This window comes from Vitis vinifera, chromosome 7 (assembly GCF_030704535.1).
Source record: "Vitis vinifera cultivar Pinot Noir 40024 chromosome 7, ASM3070453v1".
Taxonomy (NCBI): domain Eukaryota; kingdom Viridiplantae; phylum Streptophyta; class Magnoliopsida; order Vitales; family Vitaceae; genus Vitis; species Vitis vinifera.
Window position 1 is genome coordinate 23,371,161 of NC_081811.1, and position 27,004 is coordinate 23,398,164.

Genomic DNA, 27,004 nt, shown 5'->3' on the forward strand with positions numbered 1-27,004 from the left:
AATTCCCATATCAGTCAATGACTGGGCTTTGTAGGTTGATCCAATCATCCAAATGATCCTCAGCCCACTGGGCCAACTCGGATCAGTTCAACGAGCTCAGAGCTCCAGCCCAACACAAGCACAATCTCCACTCTCCACTCTCCACTCTCCGGAACGATTTACATTTGTGAGTTGCGACTTGAGAGATTCACAGAAACAGAACGAGGGATCAAAGATGGGCAGCCGTCTGGGAAGAAGAGTGATCAATTTCACGAATCTCCCCATCAAGCTTCTCATGCCCTCTTCCTTCACCAACATCAAAGAAATTGCCCTCAAAACCGTTCCTTCAGCCTCCAAGGTACTTCGTTTTTTCTCCATCTCTTTCTTCATTTCTATATCTCTATTTAATTGTCAAACTCACTGTATTTCTGTTTTTCTATCTCTGTTAAGATCGAAATCAAGAGGGTTTTGGAATCACTCTACGGCTTCGAAGTCGAGAAAGTTCGGACCCTAAACATGGAAGGCAAGAAGAAGAAGAGGGGAGGCCTATTAATAGCAAAACCCGATTACAAGAAAGCCTACATAACTCTCAAGAATCCCTTATCGATTTCGCCTGACCTTTACCCAATTCGCTTAATCGAAGAGGAGAAGAAGAATACGAATAAGCAGTCGAAGTCCAGCATTGTCGAAGAAGGGGAGGCGAAGTCGCATTGGCTTGATGGAAAAGATGGTGACAGGTTTAGGCCCGAGAAAAGCTCCGCCGAGAGGGGCCGCGGTGGTCGTGGCGGTGCGGCGGCGGCGGCGGCTAAGTTTCCCTGGAGTGGCATGAGGGCTTCTAGGTAGACTTGTTTGAATTTTGTGAATTTTTGGTTTTATTGATATTTAGATTTTTTGTTCTTGAGACTTGGCGTTTTCGAAAGATTTTGAATGGGCTCGATATTATTGGCTGAGTCTGGTCTGAAACCCCTTTAAGCATGCCGATTATTTGGCTATCTGTGTTGTTGTTTCATAGTATCTTCGAGTTATTTCTACCAGTCTTTGAGCACTTTCATCTACCTGCTTCTGTGCTTCCCTCTGAATTCACTCACACTCTTATCTCATGAGTATTTTAACAATGGCTCTCAAGTTGGTTTTCAAGAGTGCACAAAAGAATTATATTTGTTTCATTTATAACTAATGAAAGCCAAGATGCTGCATACAGCGAAAGGTGAGCATGTGAGTGTTGTTCTGCCAGTCACACACCCTGTTTTTGGTTTTTTTTTGGGGACATGTTTTAGTCCATGTGTTGGGGGAATTATACAACTTACTATATAATGTTTGTTGACATCTTGCATGAATCATAGCTCAAGACTACCAGCCTTACTTATGGTTAAGATTGTATTCTATGAGAGACTGTCTTTGAATGTAATATTGATATGAAGAAGATGACCAGGATTACACTTATTTTTATTTGAATTTGATTAATAGAACCACAAATTGTTATTTACCTTTTTCTATTTCAAAGCAGATAGGAAACATTTGTTTTTGATAGGTAAAGAAAAAGATCTATTAAAAAAGAGACACCAAAAGAGCAACTCAAGGTATACAATACCTACACACCCGCCGCCAAACCGGCCAAAGCAGATAGGAAACATGATACACACATAGGTACATCTAGGTACACACTTTAACCCATAAAAAGCATGTGGAAAGACCAGCCAAATCGCGAAAGAGATACAGATGAAGCTGTTGAATGGTTCTGGTGGATTTAGCATTTTTTTATTTGATAACTGGTAAGGTTGAATGTTTGTAGTTGAGAAATATTAAGCGACGGATAGTCTTCTTCTGTCACTCATTCTGCCATTGACTGGGTTGGGTCTCTGCATTCCATCACCACTTTCATTCCCGTCTACTTTTCCACTGAAAAGGGTGGAGTTCTTGATCTTCTTCCACCCCAAAGTCCAACTTGGTATGCTTCTTTGCTTGTTGTTTAGCTTTTCACATTCTCGTTGCAGCTCAGAGTGGTCTCTCTGCAGCTCTGCCATATTCATCTTCATTTTCTCAAGTTCCACTTTGAGTGTCTTGATCTCCATCTGTGCAGATGGCTGGCTTTCTTCTTGTTCAGAGTCTTTTCCACTTGCCACTGGCTCCTTGCCTTTCATTGCTACCCTCATCTTTACTTGCTCTGCAAGCAAAACCTGAATGTTCCATGTTCTTTTCTTCAGTTAAGCAATATTAATCTTCATGGAGCAAAATCTGGTAAATGCTGTGCATGTAGCAGACTGCTAAGTACTGTGCGTATGGCTTTATGTCTGTGGAGTGCAATTCATATGAATGGTTAGATTCCTACAAGTCTGAACTTTGCTTTTGAGTTTGTTTTATGCTATATCATTGAATCATGTCCATGTCCAAGACAAATGCAGATTCCTTGTAGCTATTCATGAGTAGTAATTTGTTTATGAAAGAACATATGATTTTTTCACTTTGATACTTATTACTATTTCATTCCTAATAAAATTATTGTTATCTTTTGGTGTTTATTATATGAGGGGTAGTACAATTATATCACCGTATTAAATAAACTAAAATGCACAGGGATGTAACTGCTCTAATCTTAAAACCCCATGTTAAAAGAGGGCAATAATGTAACTACCCCATGGGCAGTGTGAAGTATTCCTTGGTACCTATACATCACATGTGACACTTATTAGTATCACCAGCCTTCAATGCAAAATGACTTATAGAATATGATTGCTTGTATCACTGTGTGTCTCTATATACCCACACGTATTAGCCATTTCATTTCAATGAATTAGTAAGTATTGAGATGCCAATTTAACCCAAAATTTTAAGTTGTTAGATAATGGAACCAAGGCTAGAGCCTTAACATGTGGCCTAATGATCAGTCTTAACAAGTTTGAACAGCATATGCCAGAGTCTCCATTCTACCAAGCAATTATATAATATGATGAATGATCAAGTGATTTTCCATTCTCCTTGTAGATGACCTATGTTACATGGATGCCTCAAAGTTAGTAAAATACCTATGTGGGATATGATGTGACAATAGTTAGGGTGTGGGGTATGTGGCCCGTGTGCCCACTTCTAAAAGATCTATCTAAAAGGTATGTCCAATAAAGAAAAAGAAGAACACTTCCTATTTCAGTGTTAGCAACTTATGTTAAAGAAGAACACTTCTTATTTCAAACGCCATCCTAGGTGTTATCTAAGTTTATTCTTTGTCCATTTGGACTCTCATCATTGGGACGCCTTTCTAGATTCTATATAATTTCATTCTTTGTTTCCATTAGACTCTCATCATTTGGACGTCATCCTAGGTTCTTTAATAATTGCACTCACTAAGATTTGGGAATAAACTAATATGACACTTAGACATACACTAATGCCTAACAACTATACCAAAGTCCATGTAACTTAGCACATATTACACCTATCCAAGCTTTTGTAAGGCCTTATTCCTCCTAACCTAAAGCACATCATTTGTATTAGTCTTCTTATTAGCTATAGGCCATGCAAAGGCCTTCATTAAATTTTAAGACAGAAAGGAAAACAAGGGAATTAAAACAATAAAAATGGGTGAGACTCGCCTTTGCCATTGTAAAGAGATTTTTGGTAGTTTACATGTAAAAGTTGATCAACCACCAAGTATTTTCCTTAAAATGATTTTTTGTACCATCATCCACTAAGCAATTAAGATGACAAAAATTAAAGAAAATTTGTACAATACCTTACGAGGACAATGGTGCAAACACATTGTTATCATGAGAAGGTTTTAGTTTTGATGTTGACATGTGTTAGCCTCAGTATTACATATGACCATGACAACATCAAACTTGGCCAACTTGTTCCTACTCAAGCAATAAGTTTCTTTCTTCTTTAGGGTGATAAACTATTCAAGTAGTTGTCTAGTTGGTTGATGAACTAGTATAATATGTTGATGCCTTCAAATTTGTTTTAACTCTTGATGAATGCTTCTATGTTTAGTGCAATGTGAAAAGTTTTATATACTTAATTGCACATTAGGAAATTATGGGACATGCTACACCCTAAGATTTTGACTATATGTTTTTAGTAAAAAAGAAAAAAACATGTGCAAAAATTATAGTGCGCCATTGTCCACTTGTTTGCCCCACTTTCCTATTATCTTTATACTTTCTTCATGAGTAAGATGTTCAACCTCTATTGATTGCAATGTCTGCTAAGAGAGGAGGCAGATGTTGGTTTGCTGTAGAATCAAAGTCTTATGAAATCACGGCGGAGGTGGCTGGGGAGAGAATTAAGGGTGTTATTGTGGAAAGAAGCAGAGGTTTTACCTCATGGATTAGATTTGGAAGCCTCAGCTTGTGTTGCTTATTGGAAGGAGTGGAGGCTTGTTGCAGGGGTGTGTTTATGCAAGGTCATGTTAAAAGTTGGGAAGATGGAGGAAGAAGGTATAAGTTGGAGATCCGTGCAAACGAGGCTGGTAGGTATATTTTATGCTCTGTGGTTGACTCGGAGTTAAAGAGATTTTGTTTAGTGTTTCCAGAAGGAAAAGGTGTATTGGGAGGGTGGGTCTTGTTGGCCGAAAAACTTCGCTTTCTTGGAGTTGCGTCTTGGGAGAAGTCCAAAGGAACTGCTGCATTTTATGGGAAAGGGTGTACAAATGGGGAATCTGTGAGGAAAGACAAAAAATCCTATGCTGAAGCGGTGAATGCAAGAAGGAAAAAGCTAGGAGAGGCAGTGTGGCTTCAACTAGGGGAGGACGAAGTGTCAAATGAAAGGAAATTTCTGGGACGGTGTCTGGTGGGAAGATGGGGATAACCCTCAATGTTGGAACCAGATGTGCAAGCTTTCGAAAGCTGGGGGAGATCGGTGTGGAATACTAAAGGAGTGGTGAAGTTTTCGAGGTTGGGAGGCTCTCTGTTGTTAATAGAATTTGAGACTAAAGAAGAGGCAGAAATGGTGTTGTTAAGAGGACACCGGTGGTTTAAGGAATCATTATTGAACTTGGAAAGGTGGGACCCAAAGGTGGGGTGTTCTCATAATGGCGAGAGGGATAAGAGTATTTGGGTAAGAGTTGTGGGAATGCCATTGCATTTTTGGAATCAGGAGATTCTCAGAAAAATCGGCGATGCTTGTGGTTCATCGCAGTGGACGAAGACACTGCAAAATTTAAGGAATTGAAATGGGCCAGACTACTAGTGAGATCGGAAGGCTTAGAGTGGCCGAGTTCACTGCAAGTGGCTGTCGGGTCCATCTGTTATTCAATACAGCTATGGTGGGAGGCGAAACCAGGGTTGACGGCAGTGATTCCGGCGACCAAAAACGAGAAGGGCAACGAGCGAGAGGTTAGGGATGAAGGAGAAGGAGACTCACGCGCTGGTTTCAAAATGATGAAGGTATGGCCCACAAGAGTTATGGAGGGTGATGGAGCTCCGAAGGGGGGAAAGAGCTGGTTTGCTGTGGAATCAAAGACATTTGAGATCTCCATTGAAGAGACTCGAGACAAACTGAGGGGGGTTATTATGGAAAGAAGCAAAGGCTTCTCTTCTTGGATAAAATTTGGAGAAAAGAGCCTCAGTTCTCTGTTGGAAGGAGTGGAAGATTGGTGCAGAGAAGAATCAAGCTCGAGGCGCCTTAGAGTTTGGGAAAAAGGAGGTAGGAAATATAGGCTGGAATGTCATTCAAATGGTGCAGGTAGGTATCTGCTATGTTCGGTGAGGGACTTGGAGGCGAAGAGGTTTTGTCTAGTTTTCCCAGAAGGGAAGGGCTTAGTTGGTGGTTGGTTCTTGCTGGCTCAGAAGCTAAGAGCCCTTGGAATTGCTAATCAATCCATGAGGAATGTTGAACGGGGCAATTCCACCTCTGCAAAGGAGGATTATAGAGGTAAAGGAAAGGAGAAAGCGAAAGGAATTATCCCAGATGCTGTGAGTAAGGAGAAAGGGGAATTAGGGGAAGCTTTATGGGTGCATGTTGGTGAGAGAGACTTGACCAGCAGGGAAGTGCAGCTTAATCGCTGCTTGGTAGGAGTTTTTGGTGATAGTGTTGAGGTTGTGCCGTCTTTGCCCTTATTGGAAGAGTGGGCGTATGAAAGTTGGTCTCTCAAGGGAGGCTTAAAAATATCCCGGTTGGGTGGAGCCCTGGTGTTGTTCGAATTTGAAGACAAAGTGGAAGCGGACTGGGTGCTATTAAGGGGTAGTAGAAGTCTTCAGAGGAGAGAGTTTTTCTTGCAGAAATGGGGACCTGAAGTGGGTTGTTGCAGAAATGGAAGCTACCCAAAGGAAGTGTGGGTAAAAGTAGTCGGGCTACCACTTCATCTTTGGAGTAGAGAAGTGTTCAAGAGTATAGGAGAGAGATGCGGGGGATTCATAGCTGTGGATGAGGATACAGCCTTTTTTTCCGAGCTACAGTGGGCTCGTATTTTGGTGAGAGCTCCTGGGAAGATTAGTCAGGGTTCGTTGCAAGTGGTAGCCGGGAACTGCTGCTGGACGGTGAGCCTTTGGTGGGAAAATCCTCCAGGGTTCTCGGAAGTGGTAGCAAGATCACCCTGGTTGAATGAGGAGAGGCGGGAGGTCAGGGATGAGGGAGGGGGAGATTCACGCGCCACTGGTAGCGTGAGAGGTTTTCAAAAGGGTAAAAGTGAGTTGCAGGCTCGGGGGACAGGAGATCAGCTTGAGTGTGGCAGTGGGCAAGGTGTGGCGGCAGGTGCAGAGATGACAGAGGGAAGGAGACCCTTCGCAGGTGCTTCAGGCCCTTCTAATAGTGGGTTTAGGCCCAGAAAAGATGAGGGGCAGGCTTTAAAAGGAAATAAAGTTTTGGGCTTAAGTGAGGAAAGGTTTTGGGCCAAAAGCCCACTACCCGATAGTTTTAAAGAGGCGGGCTGGGGGTGGGCTTCTAAGCCCACTTCTAGAATGGATTTCGTGGAGCGGTCCTCCTCGGCTAGGGCTTCGACAGTTCCCGCGGAGGTTGAGGAGAGGACGGAACTGGAGCTCATGGCGTTCCAAGAAAAAGCCGTCATGTTGACGTCGCGTGGATGGAGAGTCGCCGACGAGGCTCTGATGGAGGAGGCTTCCAGGTACGATGCTGGTCCTACTCCTCCTTCTCAGTTGGGGCATCGGGGAGACTACTACCCTTCTTCTTCTTCTTTTGGGGGCAATACCGAGGCTGTAGGGACTTCGGAGGGGGTGTTCTTTGGTGCGAAAGGGGAGCCGGATTGTTTTGAGACAAGAATGGAGAGAAACAGAGCCGCGACGCCTTGCGGAGACTGGAGTGGTCATCGTCGGGACTTGGGTGAAGCCGAAAGAGGAATGGAGCTAGCTCTGGTACCGGCTGGGGAGGTTTTTATGAGTCTCTGTGAGGAAGAGGATGCCTGTCTCTTAGAAGAAGGGGGAAGTGGGGAAGGATGGAGTACTAGTAGCCTTGCGAGATTCAGTCATTGTTTGGGGATGCCGACGGAAGGCTTCGAGGAGGAAATCTTATATCTCTTAAGGAGAATGAAGGGGAGAATGGAGCAAAAGGGCAGGGAAGGGGTGACTAGGAAGACGAATTTAAAATCTTCAAAATCTAGTAGGGAACTCAAGAAGTTGGAGTGGACTGTTAGTTACAAAAAGGCAAAAATGGGATCTAGCACGGGTATTTTTGGAGGGACTTCAGGATCAGGGAGTAAATGAAGATAAGAATTATGTCATGGAATGTTAGAGGGGCTAATGATAGGAATAAAAGGAGGATCATCAAGTCAGTTGTTAAATCCCAGAGAGTGGACGTGGTTTGTATACAGGAAACTAAAATTAAAGAAATGACTACGGGGCTTGTTCGTAGTTTGGGGGTGGGAAGAAATATAGAGTGGAGAGCAGTCAACTCTAGGGGTGCAGCTGGGGGTATTTTGGTGTTTTGGGATAACAGGGTGGTGGAGCTGGTGGGATGGGAAACAGGAGTATTCTCAATTTCGTGCCGTTTCAAAAATTGTGTGGATGGTGTTGTGTGGGTGTTCACTGGGGTGTATGGTCCGGTTTGCAGTGGAGATAGAGAGGAGTTCTGGGAGGAACTTGGGTCAGTTAAAGGGTTATGGAGTGACCCTTGGTGTGTGGGAGGGGATTTCAACTTGGTAAGGTTTCCAGAGGAGCGTAGCAGGGGAGGTGGTCTTACAGCTTCTATGAGGAGATTCTCAGAAGTGGTAGAGGATCTGGAGCTTAGGGACTATCCCTTGAGGGGGGGCTCGTTTACTTGGAGAGGGGGTTTGAATAACCAGGTCCAGTCTAGGCTGGATAGGTTCTTAGTCACGGATAGTTGGGATAATATGTTCAATGGTGCTGTGCAGGGCATTCTCCCCAGACCTGTTTCGGATCACTTCCCCATTCTCTTGGAAGGAGGAGGGTTGAAGAGGGGACCTTCCCCTTTCAGGTTTGAGAACATGTGGTTGGAGGAGGAGGGTTTTAAAGACAAGATGAAGACGTGGTGGGGGAGTTTAAATTTTACGGGGTCATCCAGCTACATTTTAGATGCTAAATTGAGGACCCTTAAAAATATTCTGAAGATTTGGAATAAGGAAGAGTTTGGGTTAGTTGAGGCTAAAAAGGGTGAAGCTCTTAAGCAGGTTGAGTATTGGGATGAAAAGGAGAAATATGATGTGTTAAATATGGAAGATTGTGAAGCAAGAAATGGAGCAAGGGAGGCCTACAAGTCTTGGGTGATAAAGGAAGAGATTTTCTGGAGGCAGAAGTCTAGGGAGTTGTGGTTGAAGGAGGGGGATAATAATACCAAATTCTTTCATAGGATGGCGAATGCTCATAGTAGAAGAAACTGGCTGTCCAAGTTGAAAGTTAATGGCTGTTGGCATTCAGAGGAAAATAACTTAAGAAACAGTGTGGTGGGGGCGTTTCAAGAGCTATACCAGGAGGAAGAGGGGTGGCGCCCTAGTGTTGACGGGATCTCTTTCATGAGGCTAGATATCAGTGAGGCTGAGGGGTTGGAGATTCCTTTCTTGGAGGAAGAGGTGTTAGCAGCTCTTACGGACCTAGGCAAAGACAAAGCCCCGGGGCCAGATGGTTTTACAATGGCGTTTTGGCTTTATGGGTGGGATGTGGTGAAGCTTGAAATTATGGGCTTTTTTAGAGAATTTCATGAAAGGGGCAGATTTGTAAAATCTCTAAATGCAACTTTCTTGGTTTTAGTCCCTAAGAAGGGTGGGGCAGAAGACTTGAAAGATTTCAGACCGATTAGTCTTGTGGGAAGCCTTTATAAGTTGTTGGCCAAGGTGTTGGCAAATAGAATCAAGAAGGTTATGGGAAAAGTGATTTCGGAACCCCAAAATGCCTTTGTGGAGGGTAGACAAATTCTTGATGCAGTTTTGATTGCTAATGAGGTTGTGGACTCCAGATTGAAAAGCAATCAAGGGGACGTGATGTGCAAACTGGATATTGAGAAGGCCTATGATCATGTTGACTGGAAGTTCTTGTTGGCTGTGCTAAAGCAAATGGGTTTTGGTGAGAGATGAATTAAGTGGATAGAGTGGTGTATCTCAACTGTAAGATACTCCGTTCTGATAAATGGCTCTCCGTCTGGATTCTTCCAAAGCTCAAGGGGTTTGAGACAAGGTGACCCTCTATCCCCTTACCTGTTCGTGATAGCTATGGAGGTGTTTAGTTGCTTAATGAGAAGGGCCATCAGTGGGGGTTTTTTATCTGGTTGGAGGGCTAGAGGTAGGGGTGGTGAAGGGATTCTGATATCCCATTTGCTCTTTGCGGACGACACCTTGGTGTTTTGTGAGGAGTCCCAAGATCAATTGACGTATCTAAGCTGGCTTCTCATGTGGTTTGAGGCCTGCTCAGGTTTGAAAGTTAACTTGGAGAAGAGTGAGCTTATTCCGGTGGGGAGGGTGAATGATATAGAGGATTTGGCTCTAGAGTTGGGTTGTAAGGTGGGTGGACTGCCTTCCAGTTATTTGGGTTTGCCTTTGGGGGCCTCTTTCAAATCAGAGGTGGTTTGGGATTGTGTTGAAGAGAGGTTTAGGAAAAGGTTGGCTATGTGGAAGAGACAATATATTTCCAAGGGGGGAAGGCTCACCCTTATTCGGAGCACCCTTTCCAGTTTGCCAGTTTACTTCATGTCGCTTTTCCTTTTGCCCAGAAAAGTAAGGATGCGGTTGGAGAAGATTCAGAGGGACTTCCTGTGGGGGGGAGGTGCTCTTGATCAGAAGCCCCATCTGGTTAGGTGGAATCTGGTCTGCTTGGAAAGGAAGAAAGGTGGTCTGGGGGTAAGAAACTTAGCGTTGATGAATAAAGCTCTCTTGGGTAAGTGGAATTGGCGTTTTGCCATTGAAAGAGAGGTGTTGTGGAAGAAAGTGATCAGTCACAAATATGGTGTAGAAGAGGGGGGTTGGTGTACTCGGGCCGAAAGAGGGAGGTATGGTGTAGGGCTTTGGAAAGCTATAAGAAAGGAGTGGTTGGGTATGTATAGCAGTTTAGCCTTCCGTGTGGGCAATGGTCGGAGAGTGAGATTCTGGAAGGATAAGTGGTGTGGAGATGAGCCTCTCTACGAATCCTTCCCTTCTCTTTTTGCCATTTCTCGGGCTAAAGACGCGTGGGTATCGGAAGTGTGGAACCCAGATGGTGGAGGGGATGGTTGGACCCCTCTGTTCTCAAGGGCGCTTAATGATTGGGAAATTGAGATGATGGAACAGTTTATGCTTAAAATCCAAGCTTTTAGGGTGCAAAGGGAGATCGAGGATAAGTTGGTTTGGACAGCATCTAGAAGTGGTGCTTTCTCAGTCAAGTCGCTTTACTCTACTTTGGAGCCTGGTGGTTCAGCTATGTTCCCTTATGTTGGTATTTGGAGTGCGAGAGTGCCCCCAAAGGTAGCTTTTTTCGCGTGGGAAGCTTCCTGGGGCAAAATCTTAACTTTAGACCAACTTCAGAGGAGGGGATATTCTTTGGCAAATAGGTGTTTTCTTTGTCTTACTGAAGCAGAAACGGTGGATCATCTCTTACTCCATTGTGTTATGACGAGGACACTGTGGAATCTTCTTTTTTCTCTCTTTGGTGTGGAGTGGGTTCTCTCTGGTACAGTTAAGGAAACTCTCTTGGGGTGGCATGGAGCGTTTGTGGGGAAAATCCGTAAAAAGGCGTGGCAAATGGCCCCCTTATGTATATTTTGGTCAGTTTGGAAGGAAAGAAATTCGTTGGCTTTTGGGAATGAGGTGTTGTCAATCCAAAGGTTGAAACATTCTTTTGTATGTAATCTGTGGTCATGGGTGAGGGTGTTTATAGTTTTGAGCCCGCGGTCTCTGGTTAGCTTTTGTGAGTGGCTAGGCTTTAGTTATAGGTAGGGGTTTCGGCTCGCTACCTTGGTTTAGGGTCGAGGAGCTGCTTTTGTATACTCTTTGTATACCTAGAGGACACTAGTTTGGTGTATCCTCTTTCATTTTAATATACTTCTCTTTACTTATCAAAAAAAAAAATGATGAAGGTATGGCCGCATGGAGAACCTGCAAAAGTGGACGTGCCGTGTGAAAGTGGTGAAGGGGGATGCAGCAAGGCAGCCGCGATCTCTGCAGCGATGTCGGAAAAAGCAGCAGATGGTGTCGGGTCCTCAGATGGCCAGCAAATAGCGTGGGGGAAGAAAACTGTTCGCGGGCCTGGGAATAGCTTTTCGCTGGGCCGGCAAATGGGGGTGGACTTGGGGCAAAGGCCCGCAGGGAAGGGCCAAGTGACTGAAGGCCAAAATGACTTAATGGGAATGGGCCGGCCCAAGTCTTCACTCTATAAAGAAACTGAGATGGAGTTGGCCTGATCTAGAGAGGCTAGGGCTCCCGACAGGGAAATGGGCGGCAGTGGAGAGCTTGAGGGGGAAATGATAGCCTCTCAGATGGGGTCGCGATCACCGGCCATCAATATCACAGAGTTCACCAACGAAGCCTTGCGGGAGGAGGCGTCCAGGTACTCAGATCATTTTTATCGTTCTTTGTCTTTGTTGGGGAAGCGGGAAAAAACTCTTTCTTCTACTCCTTCTGTTCGACGCGGGGAAAGCGTAGCCATGGCTGGGGCAATAAATCACAGTAGTAGCTCGGATGAAGTTGGGGGAGAAGTTATGGGCCCTTTAAGAATGATATGGGCGGATGGGAGGGAGGCCGAGGTATTGGAAATTACGGGGATGGAAGCCGGGGTCTTCGGAGAGAAATCAGAGGGGGTTACGGATAGGACCATTCATGAGGACATGGAGGAGAGGGAAAAAGAGGAGGAACCTTGTTGGCAATCCAGCAGTTTGGCTAAGTTTAGCCGCTATATTGGAATGCCGATGGAGGGATTTGAAGGGGAAATCCTGTTATTACTAAAAAGAATGAAAGAAAGGAGGATTCAGAAAGGACAAGTGGATGGTAGAAAAAGGAAAAAGCTGAAGTCTTCAAAATTTGAAAGAGAATTGAGGAAATTGGAATGGACAGTGAACTATATTGGAGAAGGAGGAGGAGAAGAAGGGGAAAACACGTGCAGGTCTAAATGAGGGTCCGGATGCTCACTTGGAATGTAAGAGGGGCCAATAATTGTGACAAGAGGAAGGTTATAAAAGCATTGATAAAGAAGCAGAAGGTGGACCTGGTTTGCCTTCAGGAAACTAAGATTCAAGACATGTCAAAGGGGATTATCAGGAGCCTAGGGGTGGGAAGATATCTTGAATGGGGGGCAGTGGACTCAAGAGGGGCAGCTGGTGGTATAGTGGTGTTTTGGGACAACAGGGTATTGGATTTGGTTGATATTCAAAGAGGGGTGTTTTCCATTTCCTGTATTTTCAAGAACAGTGAGGACGGATTCATGTGGATGTTCACAGGGGTATATGGCCCAACATTGAGGAGAGAAAGGGAGAGTTTTTGGGAGGAGTTGGGGGCCATTAAGGGGATCTGGGATGGGCCATGGTGTGCTGCAGGGGATTTTAACGCCATCCTAAGTCCTGAAGAGCGCAACAGAGGGGGGAGAATGAATTCGAACATGAGAAGGTTCTTAGAAATCATTGAAGACTTAGAGTTAAAGGACGTGCCGTTAGTCGGGGGCCCTTTTACGTGGAACGGAGGGGTGAATAATCAGACATTTTCAAGGCTGGATAGGTTCTTGTTCAATGAGGGCTGGGACAACCACTTTGGTGACGTGAGGCAGTGTGTCCTTCCAAGGCCAGTCTCTGATCACTTCCCCATTCTGCTGGATGTAGGGGGTGGGAGAAGAGGCCCTTCCCCTTTTAGATTTGAAAACATGTGGTTGAAAGTGGAAGGTAGTAAGGAGCTGATGAAGTCTTGGTGGGAGGGGGTTAGTTTCAATGGATCAGCAAGCTTTATTATGGCTGAAAAAATAAAAGTTCTGAAGGTTAAGCTGAAGGAGTGGAATAGAGACTCATTTGGCAGGATTGAGCTCAGAAAAAATGCTGCTTTGGAACAGGTACAGATCTGGGATGCAAGGGAGAAAATTAGCAGACTGAACTTGGAAGAGCTGGAAGCTAGGAAAGAAGCGAGGGAAGACTATAAAAAATGGGTTTTACTTGAAGAAATCAGTTGGAGGCAAAAATTTAGGGAAGTGTGGCTGAGAGAGGGGGATAGAAATACGGGTTACTTCCACAAAATGGCTAATGCCCATAGGAGGAGGAATAACGTGGACAGAATCAAGATTAATGGAGCCTGGTGCATAGAGGAGAATGAGATTAGGGAAGGGATTGGCAATGCTTTTAAGGTAATGCTGTCCAGTTCGGGGGATTGGCGTCCTTCTATATCCGGGCTGCAGTTAGAGACTTTGGATCAGTTGGATGCTAACACTTTGGAGAGCCCGTTCACGGAAGAGGAGGTGTTCAATGCATTGTTGAGTTGTAATGGGGATAAAGCTCCGGGGCCAGATGGACTTTCTATGGCTTTCTGGCAATTTGCTTGGGATTTCGTGAAGGCGGATGTGTTTTGTTTTTTCAAGGAATTCTATGAAAATGGAAAGTTTGTTAAGAGCCTAAATGCAACTTTTTTGGTATTAATTCCAAAAAAAGTGGGAGTTGAAGATTTGGGGGATTTTAGGCCTATAAGCTTGGTGGGAAGCTTGTATAAGTGGTTGGCCAAGGTCTTAGCCAATAGGCTAAAAAAGGTGGTTGGAAAGGTGATTTCCAAGGCCCAAGGGGCGTTTGTGGAAGGAAGACAAATCCTAGATGCAGTGTTGATAGCCAATGAAGCCATTGATTCGACTTTGAAAAACAATGAGAGTGTCATCTTGTGTAAGTTGGACATAGAGAAGGCCTATGATAATGTGGATTGGACATTTATTCTCGCAGTTATGCAGAAAATGGGTTTTGGGGAGAAATGGATCAGGTGGATAAAATGGTGCATCTCCACTGCAAGTTTTTCTGTGTTGGTCTGGAACCCCTACAGGATTTTTCCAAAGCTCAAAGGGATTGAGACAGGGTGATCCCCTTTCCCCTTATTTATTTGTCATAGCAATGGAGGTCTTTAGTGCTTTTCTCCAAAGGGCTGTAGAGGGAGGCTTTTTATCGGGGTGTAGGGTCAAGGGGAGGAGTGAAGAAGGGGCCCTTATATCCCATTTATTGTTCGCCGATGATACTTTGGTATTTTGTAAGCCGTCTCAAGACCACTTGACTCATCTTAGTTGGTTGCTTATGTGGTTTGAGGCCGCTTCGGGGTTGAGGATAAATTTGGACAAAAGTGAAATCATTCCAGTCGGAAGGGTAGAGAATATGGATGACCTCGCTTGGGAGTTTGGTTGCAAAGTGGGTAGCTTGCCGTCCACATATTTGGGGATGCCCTTGGGGGCTTCATTCAAATCAACATCAGTTTGGGATGGAGTGGAGGATCGATTCCGTAAAAGGCTAGGAATGTGGAAGAGACAATACTTATCCAAGGGAGGGAGGACAACTTTAATTCGAAGCACGTTATCGAACTTACCAATCTATCTTATGTCTTTGTTGTGTTTACCGAGTGTAGTCAGACGGAGACTAGAAAAGATTCAAAGGGATTTCCTTTGGGGTGGGGGGAATTTGGAGCGAAAGCCTCATCTTGTAAGATGGGAGTTGGTGTGCTTAAGCAAGAAGAAAGGGGGCTTAGGGGTAAAAAACCTATCAATTCTCAACAAGGCTCTTCTTGCTAAATGGAATTGGCGGTTCGCTAATGAAAGAGAAGCTTTATGGAATCAAGTGATTAGAGGGAAATATGGAGAAGAGAGAGGGGGTTGGTCCACTCGGGAAGTGAGAGAGGCTCATGGCTTGGGGTTGTGGAAAGGGATACGGATGAACTGGGAATTAGTGAGCAATAGGATGGTCTTCATTGTTGGTAATGGAAGGAGGGTGAGGTTTTGGAGGGATAAATGGTGTGGGGATTCTCCTTTGTGTTCGTCCTTTCCGTCTCTATTTGCTTTGACTAATGATAAGGAAGAAAGCGTGGCAAATGTTTGGGATTCTTTGGCGGAGGGGGGTTGGGGGGGATGGAATCCTTGCTTTGTAAGAGCTTTCAATGATTGGGAGGTAGAGGAAGCGTCAAGTTTTATGGAGCGGTTACATCATAGCAGAGTTATTGAGGATGTGGAGGACAGGGTATCCTGGACTGAAACTAAGAGTGGGAAATTCTCGGTTAAATCTTTATACTTGGCTATTGAGGCGGGGGGTTCGGCTCGGTTTCCTTCAAGCCTTATTTGGAGTGCGAATGTGCAGCCTAAGATTAGTTTTTTTGCATGGGAGGCTACATGGGGCAAAGCATTAACCTTGGACAAGATTCAGAAAAGAGGATGGGCTTTGGCAAATAGATGTTTTTTGTGTCTTGAGAATGAGGAGACCATAGACCATCTCCTTCTTCATTGTTCAAGAACAAGGGTCTTATGGGATCTTCTTTTTACTATTTTGGGGGTATCTTGGGTGTTGCCTTGTTCTGTTAAGGAAACCCTTCTAAGCTGGCATGGTTCTTTTGTGGGCAAAAAGCGTAAGAAGGTGTGGAGAGCGGCTCCTCTGCATATTTTTTGGACGGTTTGGAAGGCGAGGAATTGTTTGGCTTTCAAGGATGATATGGTGTCAATTCAAAGATTGAAATACTCCTTTATTTTTTCTCTTTGGGCTGAAACAAAATTGTTTATAATTGATTGCCCCTTAACTATAGCTAATTTTATTGATTGGATGGGCGCTAATTAGGATTGTATGTTGGGACTTTGTGTTCTCTTAACTTTTTCTTGATGGAGGGTGTATAGGTTTGTATTTCTTGAGTCGCCTTCTTGGTGTCTCTTTTTTAATAGAATACCTTTTACCTATCAAAAAAAAAAAAAAAAATTATAGTAGTGCAATAATGTATATCATGTTTATTTTGGTTTGTAATTCATTATGTGATTTTTAGTTAAAATTTTCCTACTTCCTCTCATGAGATTTTGGGAGCTTCTACATGGTTGTGACATATATATTGGTCTCGTTGTGTGGACATTTCTAAATCAATACCAAGACCTTAAACCATGCTGAGAAGAGATCACAAAATTTACAGCTTATTGAAGTTACACTATTACTTGATTAAGTATTTGTTATGATTTGTCTAAAATGAAGTACTTAAAATTAATAAAAGATCTAGAACTTATGCTCTTAGGAGAACTACTTTGTATTAAGAATTTAATCATTTTACAACATGGACTTGATGCAAGTTTCTGATATGCGAAAAGTGGATATATATTAACAGTGCCTAAAGAAATGGCACCAAATAGGCAAGCAAATCCACTTTACCATTTTTCAAGATCATGTTTGAGGCCTTTAGCTTCATTGCAAAAATATGACTAGGTTCCTCTACTAGGTCTTTGAACCCTTCATCCTTAAGCCTTGGAATTTGAACGGAGATTTGCCCCTCCTCATATTGGCCCCATCTAAAATAATGGGAGAGTGGTCAAAAGTTGGTTTTGGTAAACACTGTGAATAAGGCCCAAGAAGTTATCCCTTCCACTCCTTAAATAGTTAGAAGGGATCTAGTCTCGAAGAAGATTGATTAAATTGTCAACAACATCAAGTTAAGGGCCCACCAAGCAATGAAAGATCTTGGAAGTCCAACTTCTCTATGATCATCAAAAGCACCTCATATAGGATGTCATCCTTAAACAATTTCCTCTTTCCTCGAGGAATCTGACATTATTAAAATCTCCTCCTAAGCACCAAGGATGATCCCTAAGATCTTTACAACACTTAACTCTGCCTAAAAATTCTCTCCTCTCTCCTTTGGACTTGTTCGTTTGCCTCTTAGAACATACATATACAACTGTTTTCATAGTTTTTTACCCAACAAGAAATAAAGAATACACCCATTCCATATTAATCAATTCTAGCACCCTATTGTTGTAGGATACTAGAATGCCTCCTAGTTCTCTAGCTTCCACTGCTCACCAATCCAGGAATTTTCCCACCCTAGACTTAATACCAATTGCATATTCATTTGTTGAACCTTTGTTTCGTGTAGCCCAACAAGGTCCTTTTAAGATCAAATCAGTATTTTGCTCGTCTTTCATTTGTTCCCATCATTTATTATTATTATTATTATTATTATTATGTTGAACCTTTGTTTCTTGTAGGCCAACAAGGTCAACCTTTTAAGATCAAATCAGTATTTTGCTTGTCTTTCATTTGTTCCCATCATTTATTGTTATTGTTTTTATATTTGAGGAACCTTACATGGTTGAGCCCTTCGACTCTCCATGTGGACCCAAATTTTGGGATGCTGGCCATCCAAAACTAGTATTAGGTAATCCAAGGCATTCAACCAGCAGCAATAATCGAACTCAGGACCGTGCACCTCTACCACACATCTTGATATTCGCCTAGCCAACTGCCCATCGTGACTGGCTATTGGCCCCTCTAACATATCAAGATGGAATCCTTAATTTCGTTGACAGTCATAAGCCAATTTCTAACCACTCTTCTCATATCCCCTCTCTCTTTTCCTTTCGAATGATTATAATTAATCGAGTATTCCTACTCTCGAAGCTCCTCAAATTGAGACGCAAATAAAGCCCTCTTTTTACCCAAGGCTGAAGTTCTACTCCATCTTCCTAGTCTCCTTCTTAAAGCCCTCCACTAGCAGTCCCATGAATCTATTGAAGGATGTCAACTTGCGAAAAAATGATTTGGAGAGGTTTCTCCCGCTAGAACCTAGCTCAAGTTGTCCTTGCCTGAGACCACTTCCTATTTTCTCTCAACATCTTTCACATTCCCTATTCCTCTTGTGAGGTTTTCCGAAACTCCACAAGCATGCTGCCATAAAAAATCATCCTTAGCAATTCATTTCCCTTTTCAAAGGGAACTAGTCATGTCCCCCTATTTGGCTCCCTCCTAGGAACTAAACTATTATCAAGCTCCACAACTAGGCTCCCATGCTCAGTGAGAAAAAAAGAAGACGAAGGAAAAGTCCCATCCCCCAACAAGCAAATAGAGTATATAGTTTTGCTTGCAAATCTTGTAGCTTTAGCTAGGAGAACTTTGTTTGCAAAGAGTGCCCTCACTTCCCGAATGCTAGGAACTTGTTGATAAGTAGAGGTTAAATCGCATGAGCTTGTGGTAACCCTTTTCTTTGGGCATATGAGAGACTTGGATGCCCATTCCTCCCCTCAAGGAACTTAATTTGGGCTTTCATTAATCTCCTTTAGATCAACCTATGATAGAGATTATCTACAAGAGGCTTCTTCTAACTCATCTCAACTCACATCATAAACAGTTTCTCCACCTTAAAAACTAGCTTATCAAAAAACATGAGCCCACCTCACTGCTTTAGGTCTTTCCATGAGGGGGGAGCAAGCCCCCTGATTAAGTTGTCATAGGTCAACCATGACCCACCCCTTGTGAGAAGAAAGGTTTAAGTCAATTGGACCTATTGGCCAACTAGAAGCCAAGTTGCATCCATTTAAAGGCTAAAAAAAGGGGCCCAACATCCCATTTTGCCTATCAACCACCCTATGACTACAAAGAGAAAAAAATGTTGGGTTTACCACTCCTTTGGCAGGCCTCTTTAGCCCCAACTCCTACACGTGTCCTCCTCCTTTGACACAATGTCTTTCTCCATTCTCCTATCAATGTATTGGTCCCCTTTGCATTATCCTTAGCCTCCAAACATCTATAACTCACCTTTGAAGTAACCAACATCAACCATGACTGTATTTCCCACCATAGTTGGATGCAAAAAGCAGATAGTCCAACCTTAACCTACAATATACTAGGCAACTTCCTCCCATTGATCTGGCTAGGATCCTGGCCCACTACAAGTGAACACTCGCTATATCTTCATCCACCGCCACAAAGCCTCCACAAGCACCACTTAACCTTTTAAAAAGCTCCTTTAATGGTTGGGATGCTAACACTTTAGTCAGATGGTCACATCGTTGTCCTTGGAAGGCTATTGCACAAGTCTCTCAGGAGTTTTCCTTGTTTACTTGGTTTGTGGTAGGAAATGAGGAAAGAATTCGTTTCTGGGAAGATTTGTGGTGGGGGGACCAACCTTTTGGAACCCAATATCCAAGACTATTTAGAGTAGTCTTGGATAAAAATATTCCTATTTCTTCAGTTCTCGGTTCTACTCGTCCTTTCTCTTGGAACTTTAATTTCCGCCGTAACCTTTCATATTCTGAGATAGAAGACTTAGAAGGCCTCATGCGGTCACTTGATGGTTTGGATTATCTCCTTCGATTTCAAATGCTAGATTTTGGCATTTATCTTCTTCAGGACTTTTTTCAGTTAAATCTTTCTTTCTAACCTTATCCCAATTTTCTGGCTCTCCTCAGGTTTTTCCTTCTAAGTTCGTTTAGAAATCTCAAGTCCTTTTCAAAGTGAAGTCCTTTGTCTGGTTAGTGGCACATAAGAAGGTAAATACTAATGACATGCTACAATTAAGAAGACCCTACAAAGCCCTTAGTCCTGATATTTGTATTCTATGCATGAAGCATGGGGAATCAGTAGATCACCTTTTCCTACATTGCTCCTTGACGATTGGGTTGTGACACAGATTATTTCAGTTAACCAAAATGGATTGGGTCCCCCTGAGGAGCATCTTTGACATGATGTCCATCAAATTTAATGGTTTTGGTTCATCTAAGAGGGGGATAGTTTTGTGGCAAGCTACGAGCATCGCTTTAATTCGGGTTGTGTGGTGGGAAAGAAACGCAAAGATTTTTTAGGATAAAGCAAGGAATTCAAAGTATCTTTGGGACTCTATTGTTTTCCTTGCTTCTCTTTGGGCTTTCTGTTCCAAGGTTTTTAAGGGGACTCCTCTTAATGTGTTACAAACTTACAACTTGACTGGTTAGTGGTGTGTACTCCACAAGGAATGGTCCAATCTAGAGAGTTCGCTTGTTTTACTGTGTACTTTCTTGTAGTTTAGTTTTCTTTGGTGAGAGGATTTCTCATCCTTCTTTTGTACTTCTTTTTTCTATCAATATATCTCTTTGTCATTTCCAATTAAAAAAAACAATTGTAGTTGTAACCCCACTACTCTTACACTTCTTTGGCACAGACCCCTTCCAAAAAACGTCCTACTTTTGGCACCCACCTATCCAATTGCAATATTTTTCCTTTTGAAAATTCTAATGTTGTATGCAACACCCTTTCAACTTTGAAGACACTTTCAAACTTGATCAAAATAAGGGAGCCTCTCAACAAAGCCAAATGGAGGTTCCCCTTTAATTGCCAATTATACACAACCCGGTTCTTTAGCAAGACCACATCCAATGCTTGATCTATAAAAAATCCCCACCTACTCACAAGGCACTTCTTCAAGGGTTCCATATTTTTCTTTCTTTTGATAAATAAAGCACAATATATTAAAAACAAAAGACGCTTGCAAAGCACCCTAAAGTACACGGGATGTATACATCAACCACTTCAAGGTGCCTCCAAAAAAGTAGGGCAACAAAAACACCACCCTCCTCAAAACGAGCCCAACCAGTCCACAAAATCTCCATCCCAAATTGAATCCATATTGCATCACCTACCTCACCTTGGCCTTTTCTCACCACCTTCACATATGAAGCTCCCTTAGGAGAGATTGTCCCAACCCACTCCATTTGGTAGTCAATCTCCTGGGGTGCCTTCACAGGCTTGTGAAGCATAGCGACTCCAATGCTCCTCAATTTGGTGGCTAGGGTCTTCCATCCCCCTAGAAACCCCCTGCCTTCTAGAAAGACCAAAGAAAACCTTTTATCCTTCATTGATATTACCAATGTTTTAAAAACCGGACCGGACCGGCCGGTCCGACCGGTCCAACCGTCGACCGGTCATCATTCCGGTTCGGTCCGGTTATTTGGACCAGATTGAGATCGAACCGGGGTTGAACCGCTCAAACCGGCGGTTCAACCGGTGAACCGGACGAACCGGCCGGTTCCAAGGGAACCGGCCAATTCAAATAATTTTAATGTTTTCTTGGAACCGGCCAATTCAAATAATTTTAATGTTTTGAAAAAAAAAAATTACAAAATAAAATTATTACTCTCCCATTGGATGAAAGGAACTAAGGAAGGATTCCATGTTGGGCCTATCTTATGACACAACCCACATGCCCACTCCAATTATTGTGGGCTTTTTTTTGAGCCCACAAGACCATGCCAAGCCTTTGTTGAGGATGGCTTTTATAGGAGTCATTTGACCCCTTGTTTCTCTCACTTTCCGATGTGGGATTGCTAAATATCAATGAAAAAAAACATAACAAAACTCCACAATAGGATTTGAACCTTGGACCAATCCTTAACTATAGTCCACCTTATACACCACTCGGCTACATGTGTTTTATTATCTCATATGCCAAACAAAACAATATATATTAGATTTTAAATTTTTTTATAATATTAAATAAAAATAATATAATATTTTTAAAAATTATGAAATTAGTTTAAATTTTCATTTTTTTATATATTCACATTTAAATATTATACATATTTCATTTAATAAAATTTAAAATATTAATATGATTTAATTTGATAATATCAAAGATATAAAATAATATTATTGATGTTTAATTTATTCATATATATTTTAAAATTTTTATAATTATTTTTAATTTTAATAATATATAAATTATATATTTATGACGTCACCGGTTCGATAGCGGTTCGACCGCCGGTCCGACCGGTGAACCGTGAACCGGTAACTTTTTCGGTTCGATCACCGGTTCGGTTTTGAAAACATTGGATATTACAGAACACAAAGAATCTACTTGGATTATTACCAAGAACCTCCAGCTCATAATCCCTTCTACTCTCCTTCCAAACCATCCTATAGAGCTTTCGAACCTTTTCTTCACACCAAGCCTCTGCCTTGTCCAGCAACAATGCAAGGCCCCGTTCTCCAATCTAATCCAAGAGGAAAACCCCTGCCCTCTCTCTACAACCTTTCACCTTTCCTTTACCCATCCTTATTGAAATCTCTCGATGTTTCTCACCTTGGTTCTAGATTGTAGATATTCAGTGTTTGTTTGCTATAAATTTTTAATACAGATGATGATACAATCTGATGCAAAATTTGAATGGCATGTGTGATGCATCAGTACATGAAAAATTTAAGTCTAGAGTTGTTTAGGAATTTTACCTGGATGACGATTCTTAGGGGTAATCGGTCATTTTGTGCAGCATGCATACATGCATCAAGTGAGAGTTTCTCATAGTCCATTACTTTGCAGAGTCTTTTTCGGTCATGCTCAGATAAGGAAGGGTGAGTCTAAAAGGAAAAATACCATTTATGACATTAATTTGGAAAATCAGGAGAAAATGAAGACCGGATGAACTTGTGACTCACCTTAAGGTATGTGTCAATGGCTCTATAGAGACCATCATGACAGGTTCGTGCATTTTCTGGCAAGGTTTCAGCTAAGACATGAAACTTAGTGATGGAGAGATTTGGGTCTCTTGCAATCTCGGCTAGGTAATTGTCCAAGAGCTTACTCACATTCAATTTGCTAGACTTGTGTTGGTGCGGTTGCTGCTGCTCATGCATCAAGAAGTATTCCACAATCCTTTGCACCGCATCTATGTCGTGCATTGTGAGTTCTTCCGATGAACTATATTGGTCATAGTGGAAATTGACAAGGATGCAAATTAGCAATATTGATTGTTATAGAATCTTGTATACGGGGAGTTCCTATCTGGATTGTTATGCCAGTTCAAACAATCTACTAAGAAAGAGAAGGTAGAAAACTTACTTCACCAGTTTCCCTTGATCCCCATTTCTGTAAGTGGGAATCAAAAGATCATTCACATTGGCATCTTGCAGCACCATACCCACTCTCTTCTCAAGTTCTGAAACCAAAACTTGCGTTGCAGAATAAACCACAGACATCTTCAACATCCACAACAAGAACTTACATGAAACAGCTTCTTTCTCTGGGGGAAGTATGCTTACTAGGCTCTCTATAATCATCTTTAGCTCCTTGTTATGCCCAACTCCACCTTCCTGTCTCCTCCCACTCAAAATGCTCAACTGCAGCTCATTCTTTCCATAGCCAAATGCTCTTGGTCCTTCTAATGCTACATCCATGCCAGGCAACCATTTCTCTGCATAGTGCATGATACATGAGCCTATGATTTCTGGTTTCAACCCTTTTGCTCGTGCTGCTGTCATGATCCTCGTGAAATGGTCGATGCGAAGGGTAGCCACATCATCAAACCACCAACCTTCTTCACTGATTGTTTCTCCAGTGGTTGAATTATCTTGGGAAGCCTTCCAAGCGATTGAGTCACAACATCTTCTGATAATTTGAAGGTTTTCAGCCCATGGAGATAGATTTTCACAAGATTTGAGAACAGTAATGGAGTCTCTCCATGAAGAAAGCACTACAAATGTGAGGAAAGCTTCAGTTTTGGAGATGAGATTTCCTTCGTCAAGTTCTTCTGTCATTTCTAGAAATTCTGATGCACATCTTAGTGAGGCTGCATTATTAGGATTCAAGTCCACTGGTAGACCATAGCAGAATTTTAGAATGATTTCAAATGTTTCTGATCCACCTGGGAAGTTTTCGAGCTTGAGGTCATACCCTAAGTTCGAGATTGAAGGCTGGAGTTCAATCTGGCTTATGTAGCCACATCTCGAAACCAATGGGTACTGTTACAATAGAAAGAAAAATTGCAGTGTAAAAAATGATTATGAGCTGTGAACAAAAAATTTTCACCCAGAATCTAGTGTAGATTACCAGCAGAAAAGTCCAATCCACATGGGAACATCGTCAAGGATCTTTGACTATGTAAGAGAACATGTAAGGCTGAAGAATAATAAGATAGAAAGAAATGTGCTGCTTGAAAAATCAAACTGTGCATTGTTATTTAGAGTTGGTTTATGTACTTTTTTTTACAGGTAAAAAAGCAATTATACTAAAAGCACTTAGCAAAGGAACACCAATTTTTTTTTTTTATAGGTAAAAAGGCAATTATATTAAAAGCTTTTAGAAAAGGCTCACCAAAGTACAGAGTATACAAATAGCATCGGAAGGCAAGCAAAAGGAAATAGCAACGACAGAAAGAGTTGGCTTATCTACTTTGGTATCAGCACTTTAAATTATAATTGAATCCTAAATAAAATCGAAGAAATAGAAAAACTGTGAAAAAGAGTCAAATGCTTAAAAATGAAACATGACATCTAATATCCATTTCTGTAGACAATCCAGTTTACAATGTCTCCCTTCTTATGGAACACTCTAACTTTGCAAGTTAGAGCAGATAGCATGACATACATTTCACACATACACAGAAATGGAAAAAGATATATCGCGTAGTATTAATTTCTATGTGAGAGGACAAACATTAAATTTTTTAAGTTAATACACTTTTCCATGAGATGCATGAGCACAGTTATGTACTTGGATTCTATAGCTGTTGATTGTAGCATGTCTCGTGTCATTATATCTTTTAGATTCTTGATTCCAAGTTAGTGAAGTAAGCCTTGAATGACAAATTCTCAGATTGCTGTATAGTGATAACTGCCCTTCAATGTGGAAGATGATACAAATAATAGTGATGGGACTTTAATCACAACAGAGACTAGTTATGTCACAAGGCAAATGACAAAAAGCACAAAACGGGAAAATAGAAACAACCTCTAGACTCTTTCTTCTCTTTTCATTAATTTTTTTTTTCTTTTTGCTACTGAGTGGAGTCTAGATGCCTTCTTTTGATCTTAATCTATATTGCTAACTAAAAATAATTTTGGTTGTGTCCAATCACTAATTTTTACTCTTCCATTCTGAGAAAACCATTAGATAGAAGTGTTATAGAAGTAATGAACTGACAAGAAGTTTTCTTTTGCCTTTTTTTTTTTTTCCTTATCCTTCTTCTTCCCTTTTTTTGGACCTTATGTTACTGTTGATCCCTTTGGTCTGTCTAGGCAAATAGTCATGACACCTGTAATGGAGAAGATAGTCATTATAGGTATGTGAATTTGATTTTTCATTGGAACTCTTGCAAATAGTCAAACTATGTAACTGCATTTCTCATATCATTTAATGGTGAAGATAGTCATGATACAATATCTATAGTCAATCTCATCATTTTGTTTGTAAAATGTAATCGTATGATAATTGATTACTTGTAAAAGATGGAGTTAACAACAAAAGGGAACTGATCTAATTTTGATTTAGCATGTTGCCATGGGAAAAAGGTTTTGATTGTGTGTGTTACCTTTCGAAACTTCAGGCATATTATGTTTTTTGTTTAATAATTACCTTGTGGGCATAAAAGGTGATGTCCTGAACTTGAATTGTAAGATCTGTTGGGACTTGGGAAGTGACAAACCTGCACCAGCCCATCAAAAGAAAGAGAATATAGCTAACATGAGTCAAAGAGACAAAAAGGTACTAGGAAACAAAGAGAACAAAGAAAGACATGGTATAATGTAATAACTGGATTGAGCGATTGATGCAAGAGAATCCCAGATTATCTTAGGTATCCTGTGGAAACTGCAACAGGCCCAGCTATATTTGATTCTAGTATGATTACCATGAGTGTTCTTTCTTTTCGAAGCTATCGGCTATGGTGACGAGCTTGCTTGGAACTACTATGCTCTGGTCATGAACTTGATCATTGTAGTCAGACTCACTCCCAGGACTTAGCGGGCGACCCAATGTAAGAGACTTCTTCATGGTGACTCTACGGAGGCAGACATGTTATGAGAGACGATGCTTTTGATGCAAAGGAATATGAAATAATGGAGTGGGGTAAGGTTGATTAAATGCCTGAGAGGTGAGCCTGTGGCTGGAATGGGCCAGTATTAAGTGGGTTGGTGGATGGATTGTCTCATTTCTTGCAAGTATATGAACCATCACAGAGATTGGGTCATGGTACAACATGGAAAGTTGAGGAATGTGCATGAGTGTGAGAGAGAGAATGTTGGCTACGACAAATCCATTCCAATCCACGTATTCCTGGACTGAACCAATCGATAATTGTGTGGCATTCATCAAAGTACGACTGTCATAGTGGGGTTTTGATCCCATTACAATAAAAAAAACCTATAAAATAATCATACTCTTTGTGTGGTTATTGATTTAGCAATAAATGAATATTTCTACTTGGAACGTTCCAAAAGTTTATAGATAGAAGCTTAAAAAGCCTCTTAAAAAAGAGCGATAGCTATTAATCGTATAAAAATAGAAAGAATCCTAACAGAAGGAAATGTGAAACTAGAGAGCTTTAACCCATGGGTTTCATGTGTTTAAGGATGATGCCCCTTATTGCGGCACTGAATCTGTCTGCATTTTTACACTCGGCATGTACTGGATTGAGGCTGTGGGCCATATACTTACATTACTGGAAACTGCATCTGAGGCAATGACAAATCAAGAATGGATATTGGGTTTGACTTTAGGTTAGGTCCAACTCAAGCGTCCACCCGGGCCCAGCCCATTCTAATACCTATGGATATGTAAGTTTGTATTCTTAATACCGATTTGTACCATTTGGGTAATTCCTATCCTGTCATTTTGTATCCAGAAAATCATGGCCCACATCGATAGTCAATTTTTTCAAGGCTTATTTTTCACTTCAAAATAATAAAAAAAATTATATAAAAAAATAGAGAAAATAAATCCTCTAAAAATAATTAA

At 41.8% G+C, this 27,004-nt stretch overlaps 2 protein-coding genes across 5 annotated transcripts; one reads left to right on the plus strand and one right to left on the minus strand.

Annotated features, from left to right (window-relative positions):
- Positions 1 to 37: 37 nt before the first annotated feature.
- Positions 38 to 5,849, plus strand: LOC100245960 (uncharacterized). 2 transcript variants are annotated; one of them, XM_010649015.3, is made up of 3 exons: positions 38 to 337; positions 430 to 818; positions 2,962 to 5,849. In XM_010649015.3, exons 1-3 carry the CDS (start codon positions 53 to 55, stop codon positions 2,963 to 2,965), a joined length of 678 nt encoding a protein of 225 aa, XP_010647317.2. In that variant the 5' UTR covers positions 38 to 52; the 3' UTR covers positions 2,966 to 5,849. The 2 variants fall into 2 exon arrangements, with proteins under 2 accessions (XP_010647317.2, XP_002270942.4); XM_002270906.5 differs by lacking the exon at positions 2,962 to 5,849 and adding an exon at positions 2,184 to 2,501.
- On the minus strand, positions 1,497 to 26,330 carry LOC100258797 (BTB/POZ domain-containing protein DOT3). 3 transcript variants are annotated; one of them, XM_059738483.1, is made up of 6 exons: positions 25,899 to 26,329; positions 25,625 to 25,694; positions 23,114 to 24,012; positions 22,711 to 22,972; positions 22,504 to 22,632; positions 1,497 to 2,156 (listed from the first exon to the last, which is right to left on the minus strand). In XM_059738483.1, the coding sequence occupies exons 1-6, from the start codon at positions 26,039 to 26,041 to the stop codon at positions 1,782 to 1,784; spliced, it is 1,878 nt and encodes a 625-aa protein (XP_059594466.1). In that variant the 5' UTR covers positions 26,042 to 26,329; the 3' UTR covers positions 1,497 to 1,781. The 3 variants fall into 3 exon arrangements, with proteins under 3 accessions (XP_059594466.1, XP_059594467.1, XP_059594468.1); XM_059738485.1 differs by lacking the exon at positions 1,497 to 2,156 and adding an exon at positions 2,250 to 2,270 and having other exon boundaries at positions 25,899 to 26,104; XM_059738484.1 differs by lacking the exon at positions 22,504 to 22,632 and having other exon boundaries at positions 25,899 to 26,330.
- Positions 26,331 to 27,004: the final 674 nt, after the last annotated feature.